Genomic DNA, 25042 nt, shown 5'->3' with positions numbered 1-25042 from the left:
CCAGGAGCCTGGGATCAATGACCTGAGCTGAAGGCAGACACTTAACCAACTGAGCCACCCCGGCACTCCAATAACAACACTTTCTATCCACTCACTTTTTTCTGAACTATTTGAAAGTAAGTTGCAGATATTATGGTACACATATCAGAATATACCTTCTAAGCCCAAGGGACATTAGTCCTCTCCAATAATTTAGTATTGATATAACCCACAGTCAAACTTTCAGCCTTGCGATAATGCCCTTTTATAGTTTTCTACCTGTTTGTTTTTTTTTCCCCCTTGATTCTAGATTCAATCAAGAATTATGCATTGCCTTACACTGTCACTCTGATCTCTATGAATGATCTAGGTCAGTCCCACCTTTTTCTTTGACCATCAAGATCTTGCATTTCTGAAGGCCGCCTATTTCAAAGGATGCTCTGCAGTTTGAATTTGTCTAATTGTTTCCTCATGATTGGATTCAGGTTACATATTTTTGGCAAGAACATGACACAAAGAGTTCTATGAATGCGAGACATGTAGACTTGGATGAACACAAAGATAAAAATGAAGTGTTTGGGTTTGTTTTGTTTATTTTTGGAAGTTAAAAAAAATAGCCTCTTTCCATTTAGGGTCCAAATTTTATGGAATTTGATCTGCATAGCTAGAATATACTTATTAAATCATCCTCAAAGATCTGGAGAAGGGAGAAAAGCATCTAGTCATTTAAAGGAGTAAGAACTCATAAAAAAAAATCCATAAAAATATGGCCTGTTAGAACATAATTAAATTCATGATTGGCTCTAAGGCAGCAAGCCGAGAGGGGAAAAAATGCAAAAAGAGGACTTCAATTTTATCCATTATCATTTAAAAAAAGAGGTCTCATTCAAATATGAGAAATTGTTAATATTCCTTTTAGGTGATAGGAACATGGATGTCTGCTATATTAGTCGCTGGAATTTTCTGTGCTTTAAAATTTTCCCAAATAAATAAAATAGATGAGAGTTATTTATTATCATGACAGCTAGCCGATCACCTTATTATGTAACTAAGGAGAAGAAAATTGGTTTACAGAATCCTCTCTAAATTGTCTAGGTATGTAAAGTACAAATCTTTATAAGACTTCTGCTTATAACACTCCAACACGCATATCCTTAAGAGTTTCATGTTCCTAAGACTACGAAAAATTCAAGGACCCATCAAATTCAAACATCTTGATCTTTAGATAGAAAATATATTTATGTATCCAGAAAGACTCCAGAGAGAGACCATTTGGGTTCAAATCCTAGTTCCAGCTTTTAACTAGCTGTGAACTTGAGAATTTTTTTTTTTTTTAAAGATTCAATTTATTTGAGAGAGAGTGAGAGAGAGCGAGCAAGCATGCGTGCACATGAGCAGGAGCAGAGGGAGAGGGAGAAGCAGACTCCTTTGCTTAGCAGGGAGCCTGAGGCAGAGCACAGTCCTAGGACCCTGGGATCACGACTCGAGCTGAAGACAGACGCTTAACTCACTGCACCACTCAGGTGCTCCTGACCTTGAGAATATTAAGAAAACTCTCTTTGCCCTGGTTTCTTCATCTGTAAAATGTTGATGACAGTGGGGCCAAACTTGTAAGGTCACTGACATTAGTAGAGTGCTTAGGACAGTGCATGGCACCTTCCAAACATCATATGTTTCTTAGATAAAATAAGTAAGAGTTGGAAACCCAGTAAGTTCAATGTAAAACATGTTTACACATCTTAGACAAAGAAAGGTCAGCTGCCCAATCAAGCATTCAGTCTGGGTGGGAGTCCCAGGCTTCTGTGAGTACAGAATTAGAAACTGAACGAGGACACCAACCACTTTTCAAGTTTTGAGGCCTGTGACTCAATTACCCTAAGAAGAATCATCTGGATGTCTGCCACCCAGGCCTCCTGCTACCTGAAAACTTGATCTTTTTTTTTTTTTTTTAAATATTTTATTTATTTGACAGAGAGAAATCACAACTAGGCAGAGAGGCAGGCAGAGAGAGAGGAGGAAGCAGGCTCCCTGCGGAGCAGAGAGCCCGATGTGGGGCTCGATCCCAGGACCCTGGGATCATGACCCGAGCCGAAGGCAGAGGCTTTAACCCACTGAGCCACCCAGGTGCCCCTGAAAACTTGATCTTAAGTAACCTCCGTTAATCAGGATGGTGACTGTCCTCCTCAGAGGGGAGGCAACTTTAGTTAACTGAGAGCATAACTACCCTCTGCTAGTGAGTACATAAACCCTAAGATTTAAAAATTAGTTATAGGATATTCAAGCAAATTAAAGACATGGTTTTAATATTTTTGTATCATATGGGAATTATTTGTAATCATTGCTGTACTTTTATACTTGCATCATTTTTAGGAAAATTAGCCCTGTTAACATGACAGCTTTGTAATTCCAATTTAAAACGTGTGATGATGTTACTGATTTGGCCTTGTAGCTGTTGGTTGAAATATCACTGGTTTGTTCAGTATTGGACCACTGAAGAGGGCTTCAGGTTCAGTGCATTTATAAGTCACATTTACTGGAACTTTAGAATACAGGGATCACAAGAAGTGAGACAATGCATTTGATTTGTTAATTCAGATAGTTGACATACATAGGCAAAAAATGAAATATGCTAAATTTATAAACGTAGTTTGAGACATTGAAGGTGTTTGTTTACTCTGTAATTTGTAATCAAAGCTTCTTAAAATGGTGATCAAATTCTGCTAGACTTAAAATAACAATAAATTTGTTGATTAAGAAAAGCTTGGGTATTATTTTGAAACTTTCCTAAAACGAACACTAACTGTTTGAAACAAAATGGTCTCCTGGATAGTTCATGGTATTCAAAACCACCCTGGAGAACACCCAGAAGCTCATATCAACAAGGGGGTATGTCTAAGACACAGATATATGCACAGGGTCACCTGGAATTGGGGGGGGGGTGTCAGACAGGCCCTTCTTCATACTGTGTTTATCACTGACCAGTTTTGTGACTTTGAACAGCTACTTAATTCTAGTTAAGCCAAGATCCATCAGCTGTAATCAGGGAATCATGTTATAGATTAAAGGATTAAATGCGATAATGCCTATGAAGGGCCAGCAGAGTGTCTAGGACTCAGTAAGTCATTCATAAATATTATTTTAATGGAATTGTGATCAGAGCTTAAGACTTTAGAAGGCATCTATTCTGCTGTGCTTAGACAGGCTACTCCTCCCCTTAGGAGGCAAAACAACTAGTTCAGGAGCCACTTAGAGAATGCCAAGCTATCTTGAAGACATCAGGTTGTTTCTCTTCTTTCCCTGTTCTGTGACTCCAAAATGGGGCATCTACTGTTGGCTGACGAAAGACACTATACCTGAGCTTCAGAACCTCATTTTATAAGCTTATAAGTTTATAAGTATCAAACTGTATCAGAAATATAATTCATGAAAAAAAGCACAGCCAGTATTATAACGATTTTAGATTTCTCTCAGATTCAATACTTAAATATATAGTCCACTGATTTTGCTTACTTTCTTGGTGTACTATTTGCCATTTTTCTGCCATTCCAGCCGGTTTGTTGATGATGGAGAAACTGAAAGGCCCACTGTTTGGGGATCCATCCAAGTCCTCTGCAGTCACATTCACGTACTGCACGTTGTCACAGACAGTCTGCACTGGGTCGACCAGTGTGGGACAGTTGTCATTGATGTCCTCCACTGTGATAACAATGGTGCCAGTGATGGTTTTTCTTGGATAACCTTAAAAATGAGAAAGAATAAATATGAAAATGCTGCCCCTATTGCTGACAACAGACACAGTCTGAATTCTCTTTCCGGTTTGGTACGGAGAATGTATTAACAAATTGTGGTGCTTTCCATCCTAGATATGTTTTAAGGTTCAGATCAAGTCATGTCTTTTAATCTGCTACATGAGTAGAAATGTGAAGGTTTGTCCATTGGAGAGATCTGAGTTCCTTACAAGAACAAAATGAAGGTCTCGGATGTTCCAAGATAATAACTTAGATAGACATAACAAGAAGAAATACATATGTAATAACTTACTTTCGGATATTGCCAAAATCTTTGCAGTGTATGTACCATTTTGGACATATCTGGATTCAAAATCAGGAATTTTTACAAGCTTAATTTCAGATGTAACAGAATTCACAGAGATCCAGTTGTCCATATCTTCCAATTTCACATATCTGTTATAAAACAAAAATAAAGATAATTCCCACTTCTGGATACATTGATAATCTCTAATAATCTAACTCTTTCAAGGTTAATTTTTGGTTCATTCTCTATGTTCTTGTTATAGGCATTAGTTTGAAATCGCTTTAATTTCTTGCAACTGTCCTGAAAGCCTTCTCTCTTTATAGCGTATCACATTTATTTGGAACATTCCGTATTTCTGTAATGTACCCAAGACATAAAAAAGGGCAATCCTTTTTGCCTACAAACCCAGGAAGTTTGCAAGTTGCTCTCTAGTCTGTTCTACAGCCTTTGGTCTAGTCTCCCTTAAATTTGGGGTAAACCTCTGGAGAGTAACGTAGTTACCCAACAACAATTGGTGGAGGAAATGTATTTGCTACTTTCTTGCCTCTAATACTTTCTTTCAGGAAAGAAGAGAGGTTTAGACAGAAAGAGACAGTAAATTTCCTTCTTAATTTTCTCTTTGTTGCTTTTCAGCTTTCTCTAGCCAGAATTACTTGGAGGTGAAACACCCAGTATCTGTCTCACACTCAGCTAGTGGAAGGAAGGTGGTCTGGGGGGAAATTTCTCCATGATTCTCAGTTGCAGGTACAACTTTGGATAATTTAACCTCCAGACGTTTGGGGGGCTGTAATACTGGCAGTGAAGGAAGAAAATGTTCAAATTTCATTATGACTTTTTGAAGACAGGGATTTAAAATCATTTAAAGTAAGGAAATATATTCATAACTGTCTCTTACCTTACGTGGGCTACTTGTCCAGTGTCTTCGTCAAAAGCTTGAAATTTTCCAATTATTTGGCCTTGGCTGGATTTATCCATGCTCTCGCTAACATGAACGGAGATTGTGCTACTTCTAAAATGAATGCCTTCTTTCACATTTTTCACCTTTACTTTGAAGGGAAAGGATGTAGGCTTATATTTATTCTTAATTGATTTGTGAAAAGCTGCTTTGTTGGTGACAGTAATGCTGAAATCAAGATTCTTTATTTCTTCGTAATCTACTTCCTAGGAAGACAAAATCAAAGGGAATTCTTTCAAAAGAGAAAACAACTAGAACACACATAGAGCGTACATACACACACGGATAGTTTTAATGTTAGATACGACAATTTAACATATGCGGGATACATTAGCATTCAGTAATCTAACTCATAACAATACCAAGCAATTACAAAGTCTGTCAGCTTGGATATTCATCAATGTTAAGGATGATTTAGGGCACATCCCCCATTTATCTTTTTAAAGTCCAGATCATTGAAAATATATTATATAGACACACACACATATTTAACAACATGAAGTGTTTCTTTTACTTAATTGAAAAAGGTTAGTGGACATGTGATATAATATTCCTTAAAACGTGTTCTATGGGTTTGTTCTGGTGAAAAAGGTCACATGCCTGTGGTAGCAGCTGGCTGTCCCCCTAGTATAGACTTTTACTGCATATGAGCATATCAAAAAGCTGAGACCTCCTGGTTGAACTTGCCTAAGCCCAAGTGTTTTCAAATTTATTTAAACAAAGAACCTATCCTCCACACTCTTTTTAGCATAATGTCTATCATTATCTGGTTTGCTATTAATGCCCTAAAAGATTAACTTTCCTCCAAATCCAAATATTGATTCTTTGTGAACTGTGAAATTTATAAAGTATATTTGTCCGTTTTCTTTTTATAAACATTTCTACAGTGTTCTACCATTTAGATGTATTTAGTTTACTTAGCCATTTGATTATTAGGCATTTGGAGTATCTGTAATTTTTAAATATAATTAATGCTGCTGTGAACATTTTTACACACATCACTTTTCCTCTGTTGAGCTGTATTCCACTATGAAAAGAAATACCTAGTCAACGTTTATTTAGGTCTTGTTGATTTTTATTTCTAGAGGTCCTGACCATTTAGACGCGGGGGGGGCACTTTTGCTTGTTTCTTTGGTATAATATTAAATGTATTACATGTGTTTACATGAATTACTGCAAAGCTATTCACTTTGTTTTTTGATGACTTATTACAAAATCATTTTCTTCTCTGTACGGTTCTGGATGGATAACAGTTTCTGCCCTCTTTTTTAAAAATCAGCCACCAGGGTGTTGAGACAAGGACTCAACGGAAAACGACTAGAGAGAATACAGTTTTTGTGACTGTATGATCCTTGTGAGAGTTATCTTCAGCTGCCCTTGCACTTAACATGCTTGTTTTAATAGCGTGATGTATGCTGGATGCGAAAGAAAATATTCCAGCCAGGCGTCATTAGAATTCAAAGACTACAGAAGGCCATAGCAATGCTAAAAAATGAGCGAGATACTAGGGCCATAAAAACTATTTCATATAATAGCCATATATTATAAATAGCCATAGTTCTCCAAAGAGCACGAAAAAAATTTTCAGCATCAAGAACAATGAATGAGGACAAATACCTCTCTGTTTCTAAAACTGTCAACATATCTTATCATTTCCATTTTTGCTACTTTTAACAGCATTAAAGATTTTAAATGTATTTGTTCATTTGTTAACAAAGCTTTGACTTTTTCTTATGTGATGACTATTATCTGTATTTGCACAGTTTAAAGTATCTGTTCCCAGGGTGTCTGGGTGGCTCAGTTGGTTAAGCATCTGCCTTCAGCTCAGGTCATGATCCCAGGGTCCTGGGATAGAGCCCTGCCTCAGGGAGCCTGCTTCTCCCTCTGCCTGCCACTTTCCTTGCTTGTGCTCTGTCAAATGAATAAATAAAATCTTTTTAAAAAATAAAGTATTTGTTTTCCTTTATGGAGAACAGCTTTATTGAGGTATAATTTACATAGAATAAAATTCACCCATTCTAAATGTAGAACATGATGATTTTTAGCAAGCCTACACAGTTTTGCAACTGTCACCACCATCCAGGTTTAGAACATGTCCATCACCCTCAAGAAATTCCTTTTTGCCTGTCTGTAGTCAGTCATCACTCACAGCTAGCCCTGAGCAACTAATGTCTATATCCATTGTTTTGCTTTTCTAGAAATTTCACACAGAAAAAATCATACAATATGTAGTATTTTGTATCTGGCTTCTTCTACAAAGCATGGTTTTGAGATTCATCTATGTAGTAGCAAATATGAGGACTCCATTCCCTTTCATTAACCAAGAATATTCCGCTATGTGGATATACTGCATTTTATCTGTTCATCAGCTGAAGGGCATTTTATTGTTACCAGTTTTCGACTATTATGAATAAAAGCTGCTTGTAAGTTGCATAGAAGTTTTTGTATAGATATACTTCTTTCTGGACATGCAAATGTTTTATTAGTCTTAAGTGTACAATGTAGGGATTTGATAATTCTACACACTATGCAATGTTCACCATGATAAGTGGTTACTACTGACATCGTACAAGTTATTACAATATATGTTTTTATTTTTCATGGGTGGACACCTAGGACCAAATCTTTGGGTCACCAACTCCTTGGTGTTTAACATTTGAAAAAACTGCCAAACTAGCTGTATCACTTTATGTTTTCACCAGCAAGAGATGGGAGTTCCAGTTTCTGCATAATGTTGCCGATGCCTGGTGTTGTCAGTCTTTTTGATTACAGCCACTTAAGCAGAGGCATTGTGCTATCTCTTGTAGTTTTAATTTATATCTGCCCTAATGGCTAATGATAGTGAGTATCCTTTATTTGCATATTTGCTAACAATATATCTTCTTTGTCTAACTTCTTTTGAGTGGGATCTGATTATTGCTCTTAAAATTTGGAAGCAATTCTTCATATAATTGAGACAGGAAACTTATAATTTTCTCAGTCTGCTGTGGTCGCTTTAATACTAATTGTACTATTTTTTGCTAAGCCCCCTTTGGCATAGCATCCCTTTTTGTGCTACCATGGTAGAGTGAGAATACTTCTAGAACTTCTATCATTCATCACTGACTTTCTCCTTATGTGTTAACTGGCTTTTTGTCTTAGGCATCTAGCAAGGTTATACTCACATTCTATGACTAAGAGGATTACTTACTTCTTTATAAGTAGGCAAGTCTATTTGAATGGCATCAATCTGATGCTATTATCCACTTCTTACATAATCATAAAATGTGTCTTCCCTTTAAACATGAGGTAATCTTATTCTATTTTCCTTTGCTTTACAAAGTGGCAGTCTAAGTAAGTGCATATAATAGCTTATTAATAAATGGTACACATAATTATTACCATGAAAATTCAAGTGAACATTTCTCTGTTATATGTTTATATTACCATTATTCCTCTTCTTATGGTTAGACTTTACCTACTCTTTCATATATTAAGTTTTTGTAAAAGTTTAGAACTTTGGGAATCAACTTTTGTCTGTGTGTGATTAATGGAATAGTATTTTAGAAGCTAGAGCTTTGCATTTTATTTCAAAATCTGATAAGGCGATTCTATCATAAGCCATTTAAAAATACACTGATATTCTTTCTTACTTATAATGTTAGATAAAATTATAATTATAATATTTGCTTTAAAAAAATTCTGTGGGGGTAATAAATTTCAAATGTATAAGACCCATATGCTTAATAGGACTATTTTTCTTTCACGGATTCAATTAAGCACAAGAAGTTAGAATACTGGGTTTCAAAATGTGACCCTCATACTAAACATTAGAATCACAAGTAGATTTCTGTTATAAAGGCAAGTTCCTGAGCTCTATCCTATCAGACTTGATTACAGGGCCCAGGAATCTGCATTTGGGGCATGTAACTTTACAAGGTGACTCTTAGGCATATTTAAGCATAAGGACAACTGGATTCGAGCTTTGTCAAGTGATTATAGCTTTTGTTTTTACACACTATTGGTGAGGTCTGGCTTTACAATAACTTGATCAATAAAGACATAGTAAATTGGGGATACTTAGTAGAGGCAAGAGGTCATGAGGTAAGGATGCTCTAGTCAGACATGGGCTGCAAGCAAGACGGGAAGTGTGCTGAGCAATAATGATTCTGTAACATGTTGTCAGATTAGGGTTCGGAGTCCCCTGATCTGAATTTGGACTGTGGTGCAACCATTTACTAACTATAGAACTTTGGCAAATAGGGGGAGTCTCTAATCTCAAACAATTGTGGTGTCGGTTGAGTATGTACAGCACTCTTAAGTGTCTGAGGCTCAAAATACAATCATTTCTTCCTCTGCACCAACTTTTCCCATTCCAATTTTGAACACGAAATACTTACCTTAATAAGAGTCACAATTCCTTCATTAGTTTGAGTGTCAGTTTCTATGTGGAAATAACCCAGTTCATTTCCTGACACGAATGTAAAATTTGCTAACCAATTATCAGAGCCTATTTCATCTGCATCAAACACTTTTATGCGCATCACTTCTACATTGGCTTGATTTTCTTCAACTACCCCTTCAGTCTGCAAAACACGAACATAGGGTTTTTATTTTAGTGTAACACAAACGTAATGATCTATTTTCAGGCAGGACTAAAATACGACTAAGTGAATACATCTGTTATAAAAATAACGGTTACCATTCCATTTTTGACTATAGGTATGTTGTCATTGACATCCAAAATACGAATCTGAACTTGAGCTTGATTTACTGGTTTATCTGTTATTTGTCCATTGCCGTCTCTTGCTTCTACTGTCAAAGTATAGCTGCTGTATTCCTGCAAGGCAATGAAAAATATCCATCTGGGGTGAAAATGAGTCACTCCCAAATCTGTCTTTCTAGTTCATTTCATCATCAAGAGAATGAACCACAGTATATTTTATTCACAAATACATTTTATGATCTGTTATTCATGTGAAGATGCTGTTAATTTGCTGTCAGAGCATTTCTAGAGGCCAGAAAAAGCCTAGAGAAGTTGCTGGTAGTCAAATTCTTAAATGTGTCATTGGCGACATTATCAGGAAATGAGTCTTTCCTTAAATAGTCTGTGTGCAAGGAAGGGCCATTCAAAATGCAGTTTGCTCTACGAGAAAGTGATTGGGGCAGGGGTGACTATAGGAATTGGTTCTTCATTTTCATTTTTAGCTAAGATTTAAGCAAGGAAAACCTAGTCCCCAAGAAAACTTGGCTGGAGAGGAAGAAATGTGGTTGACTTTGTCCAGACTTTCTGAGAGCTATGATTCTTAGAGAACCTGTCTTGGAGAATGGTGTCTCACATGCCACCCCAAAGTGAGCCCTTCTCTTCCCAATGGTCCCCTTATGATGGCTTCATTCGGTGGCTGGAGTGTAAGAAAAAGCGGGGGCAGCCAGGGCCAGTGCATGGGGGTCTCGTGTGGGACAGAACCCCCCAGTGCGAGTCAGGACAACTGAGGCCCCGGAGCCAGTTGCTTGGATTCTAATTCTGACTTTGTCACTTACTAGCTGTGTTGTAAATACACTTAATCCTTTTGACCCTTGGTTTCCTTCTGTGTAAAATGCGGATGGATAATAGGGAGGCTCTGCCTCGCAGAGTTTTTAGTTGGATTAAATGGATTAATCTATGCAAAAGGCTTCGAATAGCACTCGGCACAAGGTAGGTGCCCAATTAGTGACAGGCATCGTTATTGACTAAACTTGCCCTATTTCACAGACAGCAGCTTATCACAAATCAGGATAGTTAAAAATAATACTTTTCCATTTTAATTTTATGTGAAAAGGTAGAGAGTAGACTTTTAGGAATAATAATATTAATTTTATAGAGATCCAGTCAGTGATGTTGGGCACAATCTTCTCCTTCTCTGGGCAAAATGAAATCATTTTCCCAAGTAATACAAAATATAGTGACTGCACCCGGATGATGATTTATGCCTGATGACAATACAGTGTTCTTAGGATCGTCCACATTCTCCTCGTGCATTTAAAAAAATCTCCCATTTCCTGTTTTCACCCAAAATTTTCCCTTTCAGTGAGAAATAAAAAAGTGAAATGTTTGAGAATAGCCTGTCCAGGAATCCTATTGAAAATTTCCTCCAATTTGGGATTTACAACAATTCCTTCCTTTACGACTATTTCTATTATCCTGAGTAGGACTCCTGTGTCAGTCTCTGTTCTGTATTAGCAATAGAGGAGACTCCTGATGCTTCGTTACAGAAACACAAATTACAGAACATTGCTTTATGATGCTATAGCAAACAGAATCCTGCCTGGAGGGGCCCCAGAACAGAGCTGTTTTTATGTAATTTTAAGTTTCCTAACAGCCAAATTTTAAAAAGTTTTAAAAAAAGGTGATACTACTAATTTTAAATAAATGCATTTTATTTACCCATAGGATCTAAAATATTATTGTGTCCACATACAATCAACAGAATATTACTAAGGTAAATGTTACATTTTTTATTCAGGCTAAGTCTTTCCAAGTTGGTGACATTTTTATATTTATAGCACATCTCAATTCAGATGAATCACACCTTAAGTGATCAATGGCCACATACGTCTCATATGATATTGGGTTGCACCTCGCTAGAAGAGGGTATTTGTAGGAGTTATCCTATTAATGAAGAATATACAAGATAGTAAGCAAATTAGAAAATAAATTAACAGAAAGGAAAATCTAGAAAGAGAAAGACGGGTTTAAAAGATGAGCAACATAAAATATTAACTTAGTGTTTAAAAGATGAACAACATAAAATACTAACTTACCTCTCTGTCCAAGGTGTAACTGGTTGTATAAATCTCCCCTGTGTCTTTATTTAAGTGGAACACTGGAGGATAAGCAGGCTCCTGAGATACGATTCTGTAGGAAATTTTAGAATTCAGAGTATTGGGCTCATCTGCATCTGTTGCACTGATTTTCATCACAAGGGTATCTGGCATTAGAAACAAAAGGATTCGAGGTGAAACTCAACTTTAAGCACAAATCATGTACGCTATTATTCTCTTTATAATTTCAGCCTGTTCACAAAAGGATTTCAAGTGGTTATCAAAATCACAGTTTACCAAGATGAAAAACTTTAATTGGATGAGAAAGTAAGTGTGAATGGGTACAGAAATAAGAAAGATAAGAAGAGGGCAAGGCTGCAAATTTATTTCTAATAGCTCTAGTAATCAATACCAAGAAATAAGGATGAACAGGTACAAATACATTGCTTAGTAACATACAAACAATTCAGGAAAACAACTGTTCTCCAGATTACGGTCAAAGAGAAATCTCTCCTGCAAGTCTTCACATGGACTACTGCATTGGGCCATGTTATCAATAAACCTGACAAGAGATATAACATAAGCCAAAGGGCAGTGAACTACTGCTAGCCAGCACAGCCACCTGTTTCTGTACATAACATCTTACGGGAACACAGCCATACCCACTTGCTTACATGTTGTGTATGGCTGCTTTCCAGCTACAAGGCAGCACAGTGGCTACAGAAACCTAATCGGTTCCATCCATCTGCCATATCTGTTTTGAGGGTTTAAAAAAAAAAAAAAAAGATGCCATGTAAAGCCTTTAGAACTTATCACAGAAAACACAGTTGCAAACCTAGACTGATAGGTCTATTACCATGTGTCCTGTGGGTCTCCATCAAGATATAGGATTTAATGTTCAGTTACATAATGGGGTTAAAATGACAGGGTGGGGGGATACTCATTCATAAAATTAACAAACTCTGACCTGCGGCACTCAACTCTTCAATAGACCCAGCGAAGACATCCTGTGTGAACACTGGCTCGTTGTCATTGATATCAAGAACTTTAATGCGGAGTTCTAATGGTTTCTCAAGGTTGTTTCCTCTTTCATCCAAAGCATAACCAACTAGCTGAAATCATGACATAAATATAGAAGAGATTTAATGTAAGCTAAGATAATTAAATTACTACATATAAAAACAAATCATAACTACTACCGAAGAAAAACTACAAACTAATTAAAGTAAAATAATTCTTCCTACCAGAAAACTTGGTGTTTCTTCTCGATCAAGAATCTTGGTGATGTTCAATTCTCCCGTGTTTTTATTAAAGACAAACACACCAAACGGTGACTCTGTGATCCCTTTTCCAGTGTATCTGTATGTAATTTTTAGTCCTCTTTCTTCTGCAAGATCAGAATGTATCTAACATAAAAATAACAGAAGAATGCCCCAAGTTAAACTCTCTGTAACTTACATATACATATTTTTAATGGAAAATTTCCCTCCAAAGTTGTCATAATGTTGATAGGAAGAAGGGAGGACACAAGCACTCAAGAGAAGATGTGCTGATGTCAGAAAACCTGGTTCAAATCCTGTCTCAGCCACTTACTAGTTACGTGATACTAAGAGTTACTTAACCTCTCTGTGCCTCAGTGTTCCTCTCACTAAAGTGGAGAGATACTACTGCCTACCTCTTACAGTTACTATAAAACTAAGATATCATTAGGGGTATATCTTGGGAGGACAGATTTTTAAATTTAGCACATGAGGAAGGGCACATGGGTGGCTCAGTCAGTTAATTTCTTGATTCTGGCTCAGGACACGATCTCAGGGTCATGAGATTGAGTCCGGTGTTGGGCTTCACACTGGGCTTCATCTGCTTGAGATTCTCTCTCCCTCTCTCTCTCTGACCCTCCCCGGCTCTTGCAGTGTCAAAATTACCTCTATAAATCCATTCGATCATCTGGAAAGTATGAATAAGGCATCCTTCTATAGAAGGATTTAAAAAGTCAAGTGCCTTTCCTGCTTAAAATGTCTCAGGAAATTCATGCATCTAACCCATTTTAAATGTCTTCTGTAGTCATCATCTTCTTTTTCTATAAAAACTTCATTCCTGTCTGTAAATCTTCCTTAGTAAATGTGTTTCTGTGGCCCCCCACTGGTTCTTTATTTTCTTCTTCAGACATCATAGAAGCCATTGCCATTCACCTACCTGGTCACTTCTTTGTCCTGAAATCTTGGGATAGTCACACTTCCTACAGATTTCCCAACATGCACTAGGGCTGGGGAACGGCTGCTGAGAATGACCAAGGAGACAGCAGACAGGGGCTTCCAACCTCCTGCTACACCAGCTCTGCTCTTGGAGTGGAATGGTGAACCTGAGGCAGTCCATGATTACCTTTCACTGAGCTTCTGTCTCTGTTTGTCTTTCTCTTTCTCTGTGCTTCTGTCTCTGTTTTTTGCCAAGTATATGCATATGTATTTTAAACATATATGTGTGTGTGTGTGTGTGTGTGTGTGTGTGTAGTATTTCTAAAGAATTCTAGATCTTTATGTACTAATTATATATTACATCATGCTATTTAGATTAAAAATAAAGCAAAACTGTGTGTGGACATAACTGTTGGTTTGTTTATATATATATGTATATACATAAGAGTATGTAAGTATACACATATTTATGAATTTTTTAAGATTTAGAGAATATTACACTGTTGACAGTATTACCTCTACATAGAGAATTTGGAAAGTTGAGGAAATTCAATAAGACCTTTTACTTTTTATGTAATTTCTACGTATGTAACAACTTTTTATGTAAATTTTACATATGTAACAATTCATGCAATTAAATTACTAAGAACAACTCATGCTTATTGAATCCCAAAGAATCAATGCAGTTTAGAAAAACTTATTGAGAAAATGTATGAATGACTCAAACACCTCAGAAAACCAAACCCAACCAGCAAACTTAGTTGCTTATATACATACTATTATGTAAAGCCACAATTAAAAATTTGGATTTTAGAAGGCTTTTATGAAAAGAACATGTTGCTAGAGAGAGGAAATCATCTTCTGTAGTTGCCTTTCCTTTGAAGGAGCTCTTCATGCATGATATTTATAATGTTGGAAAGATAAAGATAACACTTGGATGTGAACATGTATTCATTCACACAAATGTTTGCTGAGCCCCCAGTGGATGTTGGCACTGCTTGGGGTACAGGGCATGAGCTGTGAGCCTAAGAACTAAGCCCTTGCCCCCTGGGAGCTTACAGTCTACCGAAGGAGCCAGATAGCAAGTAAGCTATGTATGGCATGGCATAGAGTGGAATGCACTATAACCAGGCTGAAATGGGAGTCAAGAGATAGAGAGATGGGGTGAGGCAGAAAAGGGAACAAGAGCTTTTAGGGGATGACACTTGGGCAGAGGCTTGATGCTATGAAATAATGCAGGTATCTGTGGGGAGGGGATTCCAGGCACAGGAAACAGCAAGGGCAAAGGGTGAGGAGCTGGGAAGAATTTGTGCTGGTTTAGGGATATAGGAGAGTGGGAGGTGGGGGGTGATAGGAGCCAAGGTTGGAGAGGAGATCTTGTATTAGTGCTCTTAAAGGTCAGAGTAAAGAACATTCCTTCCACTGCAGCAGGAAGCCATTGAAATGCCTTCACTTAGGGGGTGAACATGCTTTGATTTGTCTTTTATTTAAAAGATCACTCTGGCTGCTTTCTGGAGAATGGGCTGTGGCAGGGTGGGGGATGGCAAGAGCAAAGCAGGCAGACAAGGTCAGGGGCTCTTTTGCTAACGCAGCTCAGAGATGACAGTGACTTGAACGATGGGGGTGGCCGTGGAGAGAAGCGAGCAGATCTGGAATATATTCTGGAGGTAGAATTGATAGTACCTGCTACATTTTTGAAAAACCGGATAGAATTATGTGCCATTGACTGATATGGGTAGAACTGACAGCTTGAGGGGAAAAATGAAGGGTTCAGGTGTGCACATGCTAAGTCTGAGATACATACTAGCTGGATTACCATCTAATTTATCAAAAAATAGGCCACTTTGAGAGTGAAAGAGGGTTATTATTAGGCCAGGAAAATGGGTACCCACCAAGGATGTATGGCCACCCTCCCCATTAGATACCAGTTATTTTCATTTTGAAAATTACTTTTTGTACGCAGGGTGGCAGAATATGCCATCCCCAAATGTGTCGCTTTGGTGTAGGATTATTTTGAGCTGAAGGCAACTGAAAAGCAAGATTCAAGAAAAGTTTTCTGTCCTTCCCCTACATGCCTCAAAGCAGGCCATAAATTTGTCCTCCCTCCCTTCTCTACCAGGAAGGACAAAATTTAATTATCAGAGGCAACTTTAGACTCATCAGCTTAGAGATGGCACCGGGGCATCCACATAACAAACTGTATTAACTAATCTTTCCCCATATATTTACCTTCCCACAATTTTCCATCCCTAGAGATTCAAGGACCTTTTCCTTTGTCTTGTCACTTCTCCTAAAGTTTACTGTTGCTTTGCTAAGATGTTTTATAGGCCCCAATTCTAACCAGACCTTTGAATTATTCATCCCTGGGTACTCCCATGTGTTATAGGAGCAGTACACACATTAATAAACTTCTTTGTTATTCTCCTGTTAACCTGTCTTCCATCACTCCAAATTATAGGGCACCAGTCAGAGAACCTAGGGAAATAATCTTTCCTCCTCCACATACAATACCCTCTTTTGAGTACTGTAGCCCTCTCAGTTAAAGAAAGATTCAACTAGTGTCAGATCGCTGACTCTTAGGTGAACTGAAGCCCCAAACTGTATAATCCAATAGAATATTAAAAGACTCAGTAGGTACACTGCATTATTTTCCTTAAATTTAAAAATGAACATAAAAGTCTTCTCCCACTATGTGTCAGTAATATACATATATTTCCTATTTTTCTGTAGAAGGTACCTTGGCGATTGGATTCTTTTTGGACAGATCCTCTCCCTCCCGAAGAGCCACAGGGGCGGTGATCCAGGCCCGCTTTTGCCGCACTAAGTGAGTGTGTTTAGGAAGCAGAGTATTTTCATTTCCTGGGTTTAAAACCTACAACAATAAAATATCGTCAAAAAAATTATTAAGTACCCTAAAACAGTATGGTATTCTGTAACTTATTAAGACTTTAAAAATAGTTGTGCCGGGGCGCCTGGGTGGCTCAGTGGTTAAAGCCTCTGCCTTCAGCTCAGGTCATGGTCTCAGGGGCCTGGAATTGAGCCCCACATAGGGCTCTCTGCTCGGCGGGGAGCCCGCTTCCCCACCGCTTCTCTCTGCCTGCTTCTCTGCCTACTTGTGATCTTTGTCTGTCAAATAAATAAATAAAATCTTTAAAAAAAAATAGTTGTGCAAATCTTAAGGTATACATTTCCTATTTCTTAACAGGTTTCATTTTCAAAGAGGAAGTATGTACATTCTAACAAATGCCACAGGCATTCAGGAAATGGTCTCTAAACCAGTAGAAGAGTATGGTTTTACTTTTATCAGTTAGAATAGATTTCCCAGACTGAAGAGTAACAAAAGTCTTATTAAAGTGTCCAGACTAAGGCCCAAGATGGAGTCGCCCATGCCAAGCCCTTCATCAATACACTGGAACCTAACTAAATTTCTGTGCTTGGCCTTCCTAGAAAAGGCAGGCCTAGGCCAAGCAGTCAGCACTGACCTGCTCAGGACCCTATCTCATCTGCCCCAGTTCCAAAGTGACTCTGTTCTACCCAATCAACAAATACCCAGTGAATTTCCTGTTCTTGTTGGCTTTGGTCTATAAAACCCTTCTGCTTTGTACAACTGTTTCCAACCAGATGTCTTCACGGTATATGATCGTTGGATTGTTCTTTTAACAGCCTAGAGTAATTGAGTGACCATACAAATTGGCAAATTAAAAAATAATATTGCATGTCAAAAATTCTTTCCTTACTGAAAATGAAGTTTCATTTTTCTGTGGTGGCTTATAGTTTAAAAATGAATTATCCAATGTTTTAAAACTAAATCTTAGTAACTAACCTGTGGTATCAATATAACTAAAACCTAGTGAAACTGTCAGTTAATGAATTTTTTGTTTGAAGGATGACATAAAGGATTAAATTATCCATCTTTTGTTTTCAAGAACTTTGAGTAGAACAGATTTATCCGATATATTTTCAGTTGGGCTTTATAGAAAAACATTTATGCAAGGAAAATTTTGATACAACTGATCTAGTATATTAAGATCAGAAATCATTTTTATACTAGGTTTATCATCTTATTTTGTTGCTCTACATAACATGCTTTTTTTTCCCCCAGAAATAAAGGTTATCACTAGGTCATTATTTTTTGTCTTGTTTTTAGTTGAAAAAATTTTTCTAGAACTCAAAAAATTAAATTATGTAACAAAACAGCAAAATAACATTATAGTTTACAGTGTAAAAATAAAACTTTATTCTACTTTTTCTCTCACACTTCAGCGTATTCACTGGTAACTGCTTGATGATCTTATCTTACGACCATACAGTTGCACATGTATAAAGCTCTTTGTCCTATAAAAATGGAATTATACTATACATCTTATACTGCCCCTTGATCTTTCATTCAGTACCTCATCATGGACATTCTTCATGTACCATAAGTTGTTTTACCATTCTATCAATGAACATTTTGATTGTCACAAAATGCTGCATTGAACATCCCTGGATATATGTTCTGTGCACTTGACTGAGTGGGAATGGCTAGGTCTAAGGGAGGGTACATTTTTAATCTGGTAAGGCATAGCCAAATTGTCTTCCCTTAAATTAAGCCTCTGAGTCCAAAAGACAAAAATAATCCCCTCAGTTCCTTACCTCTAAATGGAGTCCATTTCCAAAGTTAAAGAAGATCTGGAAAACAAGATCATTTATTTGTTGTTTAGTTTATCACTCAATTCAGTTTAAATACTTATTAATAACTTACAATAGTATAAATATTAAAAAAAAGGTTTAACCTCCACCACCACTACTATCCTCCTTTGTAAAAAAAAAAAAAAAAAAAAAATTATTTTCCCTTTTGTCCACCACCACCTCCCCCCATGACCAGGGCCAGAGACAGGAATCTACTTCTTCTTGGTCCACACTGCCTCTTCCAGGAAACTCAGAACACAACTAATAGTTGAAAAACAAAACCAAGAATGCTCCATCTTGTGTTCTCAGGGACCCACATAACTTTCCGCAAGGTCTTTAATGGAAATGCACCCTCCACTCCTGGCTCTGCTCCATAATTTCCAGGGTCACCCACCTGACTGTCCACATTCAGATTTCACACTTAAATCTCACCAATTCTTTTCTTGTTTTTTTTTTTTTTTAAGATTTTTATTTATTTATTTGACAGACAGAGATCACAAGTAGGCAGAGAGGCAGGCAGAGAGAGAGAGAGGAGGAAGCAGGCTCCCTGCTGAGAAGAGAGCCCCATGCGGGGCCCAATCCAAGGATCCTGGGATCATTACCTGAGCTGAAGGCAGAGGCTTTCACCCACTGAGCCACCCAGGTGCCCCTCTTTTCTTGGTTATTTTCAAGCACTGCCACACTTTGGGCTTAATCATCACACAGAACTAAATACAGTTATTCTTATTCTAAAACCTGCATAATAGGGGGGCACCTGGATGACTTAGTCAGTTGAGCAGCCAACTCTTGATTTTGGCTCAGGTCATGATCTCAGGGTCATGAGATCCAGCCCTGCCTGGGGCTCCATGATCTGTGTGGAACCTGCTTAAGATTCTCTCTTGCTCTGCCCTTCTCCCCAGGTATCTTCTCTCAAAAAAAAAAAAAAAAATCCACACAATAAAATTTTATCTTGCCCTCTGGCTTTTGCTGCCCTCTTTTTTTTTTTTTTTTTTTTTTTAATTTAAACTCAATTAGTCAACATACAGAACATTCATTAGTTTCTGATGTAGATTTTATTAATTCATTAGTTGCATATAATGCTCATCACATCACATGTCCTCCTTTTTGCTTGTCACTCAGTTGCCCCATTCCCCCATCTACCTCCCCTTCAGCAACTCTCAATTTGTTTCCTATAGTTAAGAGTCTCTCATGGTTTGTCTCCCTCTCCGATTTTTTTCCCATTCAGTTTCCCCTCTCTTCCCCTACAATCCTCTATGCTATTTCTTATATTCCATATACGAGTGAAACCAAGTAACTATCTTTCTCTGATTGATTTATTTCACTCCTGCTGCTCTTTCTTTCCAGTCCAATAATCTCTTGATTTCACTTTTCCGTTGACTTAATTTAAATCAGTTTTTTTTTCAAGATTTTATTTGTTTATTTGAGAGAGAGACAGAGAGAGTACAAGCAAGGGGTGGGGCAGAGAGAAAGAGAGTGGGAGAAGCAAACTCTGCGCTCAGTGGGGAGCCCATCGCGGGTCCTGATCCGAGGACCTGGAATCATGACTCAAGTGGCAGTCAGATGCTTAACTGACTGAGCTACCCAAACACCCCTAAACCAATTCCTTCTAACATGGTAGCCTCATGTGGGTATTTACACTTAAATTATTTTAAATTAATAATTCATTTGCTCATTATCCACGAGGCAAGTGGCTTAAAAACATTCCCAACACTGTAGATGACTCTATTAGACAACGCAAGTAGAGTATTGTCAGACATTCCAAAGACATTGTCAGTGACTCTGGGACCCCTCATTCTCTTGACTTTCTAATATTACTGCCTCACTTTTTCCCCAACTCTGTGAGCCTGTTAATCTCTTTGATTCTGGCCCTGTACTGGCAACAATGCTAGACGGGATCTTAGAGGCTGAATGGACCCATCACAACCATTCACTTTCTAATAGTTGCTCCCTCCACAGAGGTGGTGACTTCTTTCTACAGTGATCATATGTTTACTTTTGCCCAGGAGAATCCAGATGGTGCCTTCTGTGTGGGCATGTGGCCATCCCATGTGTGTAACTCCTTCAATCTCAAAAGTGTGCTCATTCAGACCATAAATTGTATAGTTGCCTTATCTTTGTATAGTAGCCCTATCATACCATTCCACACTTCAGCAGACTACCCCTATTGCATGGACCACACCTCTGAACCCACTCACTCTTAGATGACTCCACTTCTTATCTGACTGAGATTAAAATATTAATCCACTCTGCTTTTCTAACCAGCTCTCAGGGGATGCTGACATGCCGGTTCTTGAACAGCAAGGTTGTAGAATGTGACAGAGTATCAGTTGTTCATTTAAAGACAATGAAGTTTCACTTATTCATTACTGTCTCAGTATTGACACAAGAAATGTTGTCATTCTTAATTACTAATATGTAATGCAGAGAATCTTATATTTAATGCATTTAACATTAAACAATTTTAACTGCAAATATATATAAAAGAAGAGTGAATGATAAAATGACTATCCACAAAACAACACCTAGTTCCAATTATCTGGATGGATTTTTTAGGGGCACCTGGATGGCTCAGTCAATTAAGTGTCCAATGCTTGATCCCAGCTCAGGTCTTATCTCAGGGTTGTGAGTTCAGTCCTGCACTGGGCTTCACACTAGGCATGGAGCCTACTTAAAAACAACAATAACAACAAAAACAAACCCACAAATGTAAAAAAATTAAAAATATATTTTTGAAATTTAGGGACTAACATTAAATTTACATAAATGTTGCAAAGATAGTGCATTTCCCCCAATGACATCTTAAATAACTATTGTGCACTTGTCAAAATTAAGATAATGACATTGGTATATTTATATAATGCAGAGTTGACTAAGTTCCAGACTTTTCCCAGATTTTATCATTTACCCCCTTAATGTCCTTTCTCTGTTCCAGCCTCCATTTAGGAACCCAGACTGGATTTGGAATGTCTCCTCTGGTCTGTAACTGTTTTTCAGTCCGTCCTTGTGGATGATCATGGCAATTTTGATATTGGCCAAGTATCCTGTAAAATGTCCTCCAGTTTTGTTATAGCTGTTGGTTTACTTCACAATTAGATGAGAGATGTGTTTTTGGAAAGAACACCATGGAGCTCTGAAGTACCCTTGTCACCACATGACATCAGGGGTAAATGATATGCATTTGACATTATTGGCGAAGGTAGCCTTTGCAGGTATCTCCACTATTAAGTTATCACTTTTCCCCTTCCCTACTCTATTCCACACAAGTGAGTCACTAAGGCTAGCTCTCCTTTGGGCTGGGGACTGGGGGAGGAGAGAGACTAAGTCTCACTTCCTACAACAGAGACATGCATACATATTGCTTGGAATTCTTTGGCAAGAAAGCTTCGTCTCTTCCTCCCCCATGACTTTTTCTGTTTAATAATTTACATCAGTACAGACTCATGCATATTTATTTTATTCTGTGGGTTGTAAACCAATATTATTTTATTAATTTTTTTCAAGTAGTTCCAGCTTTGGACACTGATAGATCTTTCAAGTTAGATTCTGTTCCTACGCTTGACATGTTCCCATTTTTCTGTTTTGTTTTTTTTTTTTTAACCTTCCCTACTGTCTAATATCACAAGATGCTCCAGGGTCATCTTATACTTCTCCCATCCCAGCTTTATAATGAGCCATTTCTCCAAGAAGCCCTGATTTCTAATATGGGAGGATGGTATTAAGAAGCCAAGATCTGGATACCGATGTAGCACACACATTACAAAATTGTTCCCTGTCTCCTCTGTTACTTTTTTCAGGAGAATCATAAAGATAGAGCTTTTCTTTTTTTTTTTTTTTTTTTTTTAAAGATTTATTTATTTGACAGATAGAGATCACAAGTAGGCAGAGAGGCAGGCAGAGAGAGAGAGAGGGGAGGAAGCAGGCTCCCAGCTAAGCAGAGAGCCCGATGCGGGGCTCGATCCCAGGACCCTGGGATCATGACCTGAGCTGAAGGCAGAGGCTTTAACCCGCTGAGCCACCCAGGCGCCCAAGATAGAGCTTTTCTTAACTTTGTGATTACAAAAGAGACTGTTTTAATTATCTTTGGGAAGCGGTATCACCTGGTGGAAAGTGCATGACTTTGGAAATAGTCATACCTAGATTAAAATCCCAATTCTACTCAATAAATTGATTTAATCAGTTTCCTTATCTGTAACATAATACATGGGTGGCAGACATTTTCAATGTATGGGTAATTACCATTTCCTGTTATTTTAGCATTGATTGAACCCCATTTTGTTCAGGTAGCAAGTAGACCCTGCTAGTTAAGTAATGACTGGTATATGCCAAAGCATCAGTCTCATTCACTTTGATGGTGACTACGCATAAATGTGTGTATGAGTCAGCTAAGGCTGCCATAACAAAATACCATGGATTGCGTGGCTTAAACAACAGAAATTGGTTTCTTATAGTCAGGAAGGCTGGAAATTCCAAGATAAGGTACTGGCTGGGTCAGTTCCCAGTGAGGGCTCCCTTCTGACTTGTGGAGAGCAGCTTTCTTGCTATGTCTTCACACGAGGAGGAAGAGCTTGAACTTGAGCTCTCATGTCTCTTCTTATAAGGGCACTAATCCCATCACCTTGGGAGGTAGGGCATCAATAAGGGAATTCAGGGCAGGGAGGAGGCAGGAGGAGATGAACATTCAACCTATAACAATGTGTGACAGAATTCTGGCCAATGAGATAACTGGAGAGTCTGGAAAAGATTTTCCTCATGCGTGATTCCTCATGCATGGAAGAGATGCATATGCACAGCCTCTCCTTTTGTTTGGAGATTGCTGGAGATTGCTTCTGGAGATTGCTGAGCAACCTCATGACATCTGGAATGGAGCCATCTGTAACTACATGGAGAGAGCTGATAAAATGGCAGAGAAACGAGGCTGACACTGTAATATTTTTGAGGTACAAAATTGGTCAAAGCCAGAGCCACCCCAACCCTGGACCACTTTTTATTATACTAAATATTCTTTTTGTTTACTTTTACTTGTTCACTTTTTGTTTTACTTTCACTTTCAGTTGGGTTTTGTTACTTGAATCTAGGTTTATAGTGCATATTAAAAAATGATATAGGACTGTAATTATTGCAGTGACTGGCATACAGTAGGCACTCAAAAAACAGAACTATGATGAGATTTCCTGAATTCTATGACTTGCATTCTCCTCATCTTAAAATTTCTGAAATTTGGATTCACTCATGTCTTCAATTTCTTGAGCTCCTATAATGTGCTAACAGAATGTTCTTATCCTCTTGGATTCTTACTTGATAGAGAAATAGACAAGAATACGTTGTGACAGCTGTAAAGAAAATTAAAGCAGGGACAGAGTGGTGGAGTAATTTAGGACTGTGAGAAGGAACTCAGAAGAGGTTTTATCTTCATAGAGATTGAATAGAATGGGGGGAGCAAGTCAGGCCAACTTTTCTGCAAATGGAAGAGCCAGGCATGAGGTGGGAAGGACTTTGGTGATCAAGGCTGGTGCTGTTAAGAGGGAGTGAGATGGGCTGGAGATGATGTCAGGGCTTCTGGGGTGCCGGTAATCTTGTTTCTTGATCTGGTTGCTGGTCACTCGCTGTGTTCAGTTTGTGAAAATTCAGTACACTTGTGATATGTACACTTTTCCATGTGTTACACTAAAAAGTTACAGAAATTGATGTGCACCTTAAAGTCAAGCACATGACAATTTTCTGCCACCAAGCTCCCGTGGAGGGTGGAGAGATTGTCAAACGCGGGTGAGCTGCTACTGGCACTTAGTGGGTAGAGACCGGAGATGTAGCTAAACATCCTATAAGGCACAGGACAGCTTCTCCAACGCATCATCTGGATCCAAATGACAAAGTGCTGAGGTTCAGAAACCCTGATTTAGAACTTGGGTCTCTGATTGGAAGTTTTCTTAATACTCGAGTCAAGAAAGTTTTACAAATTTCAGAGCACTGTGGATTTATGTAAATTTCTCAACTGGTAGCATATTGCAGAGAACATAAATGGAATAACTGACATTTTCTGACTTCTGTCCTCATTCCCCACTCCTTCCCACTTCCCTTTGAACATTTCCAGCTCTGTAAGTTTGAGTGATGTCCTGTGGGGATGTGGTAGAAGGGTTTCAAACATTGGAAGAATGTCTGGACAAAATGATCATTACGGTTTCTCCCAAGTATGAAATCTATAGCTTTTTTTCTCATAGGAACTTGGTGACAGGAAAGTGTCATATGCAACATGCCTTTAGACTGACGAGGAAAAATAAATTTCTAGTCTCTCTATCCAAAGAAGTAATGTTTTTAGATGAAACAGAAAAATCCTACAATACAATTTAGTGAAGTTAAAAACAAGTTTTTATTTTTACCATTGGATGCTGTGCATCTTGTAAAAACTGGTCTACCTGGTATCTGGCAAGAA

General features: G+C 38.0%; 1 protein-coding gene across 1 annotated transcript in view; it reads right to left on the bottom strand.

Annotated features, from left to right (window-relative positions):
* The window catches only part of DSG2 (desmoglein 2), a 47604-nt gene that overhangs the window by 8954 nt on the left and 13608 nt on the right, over window positions 1-25042 (bottom strand). The window contains exons 2-11 of the mRNA XM_046025293.1: window positions 18580-18615; window positions 16682-16816; window positions 12994-13155; window positions 12717-12861; window positions 11750-11916; window positions 9651-9788; window positions 9349-9534; window positions 4910-5175; window positions 4021-4163; window positions 3490-3717 (exon numbers count right to left, since the gene is read on the bottom strand). Coding sequence (XP_045881249.1) covers window positions 3490-3717; window positions 4021-4163; window positions 4910-5175; window positions 9349-9534; window positions 9651-9788; window positions 11750-11916; window positions 12717-12861; window positions 12994-13155; window positions 16682-16816; window positions 18580-18615 — 1606 coding nt within the window. The remainder of the gene's footprint in view (window positions 1-3489; window positions 3718-4020; window positions 4164-4909; window positions 5176-9348; window positions 9535-9650; window positions 9789-11749; window positions 11917-12716; window positions 12862-12993; window positions 13156-16681; window positions 16817-18579; window positions 18616-25042) is intronic.

Source organism: Meles meles, chromosome 12 (genome assembly GCF_922984935.1).
Source record: "Meles meles chromosome 12, mMelMel3.1 paternal haplotype, whole genome shotgun sequence".
NCBI classification, from domain to species: Eukaryota; Metazoa; Chordata; class Mammalia; order Carnivora; family Mustelidae; genus Meles; species Meles meles.
This window is presented reverse-complemented; position numbering and strand designations above follow the sequence as displayed.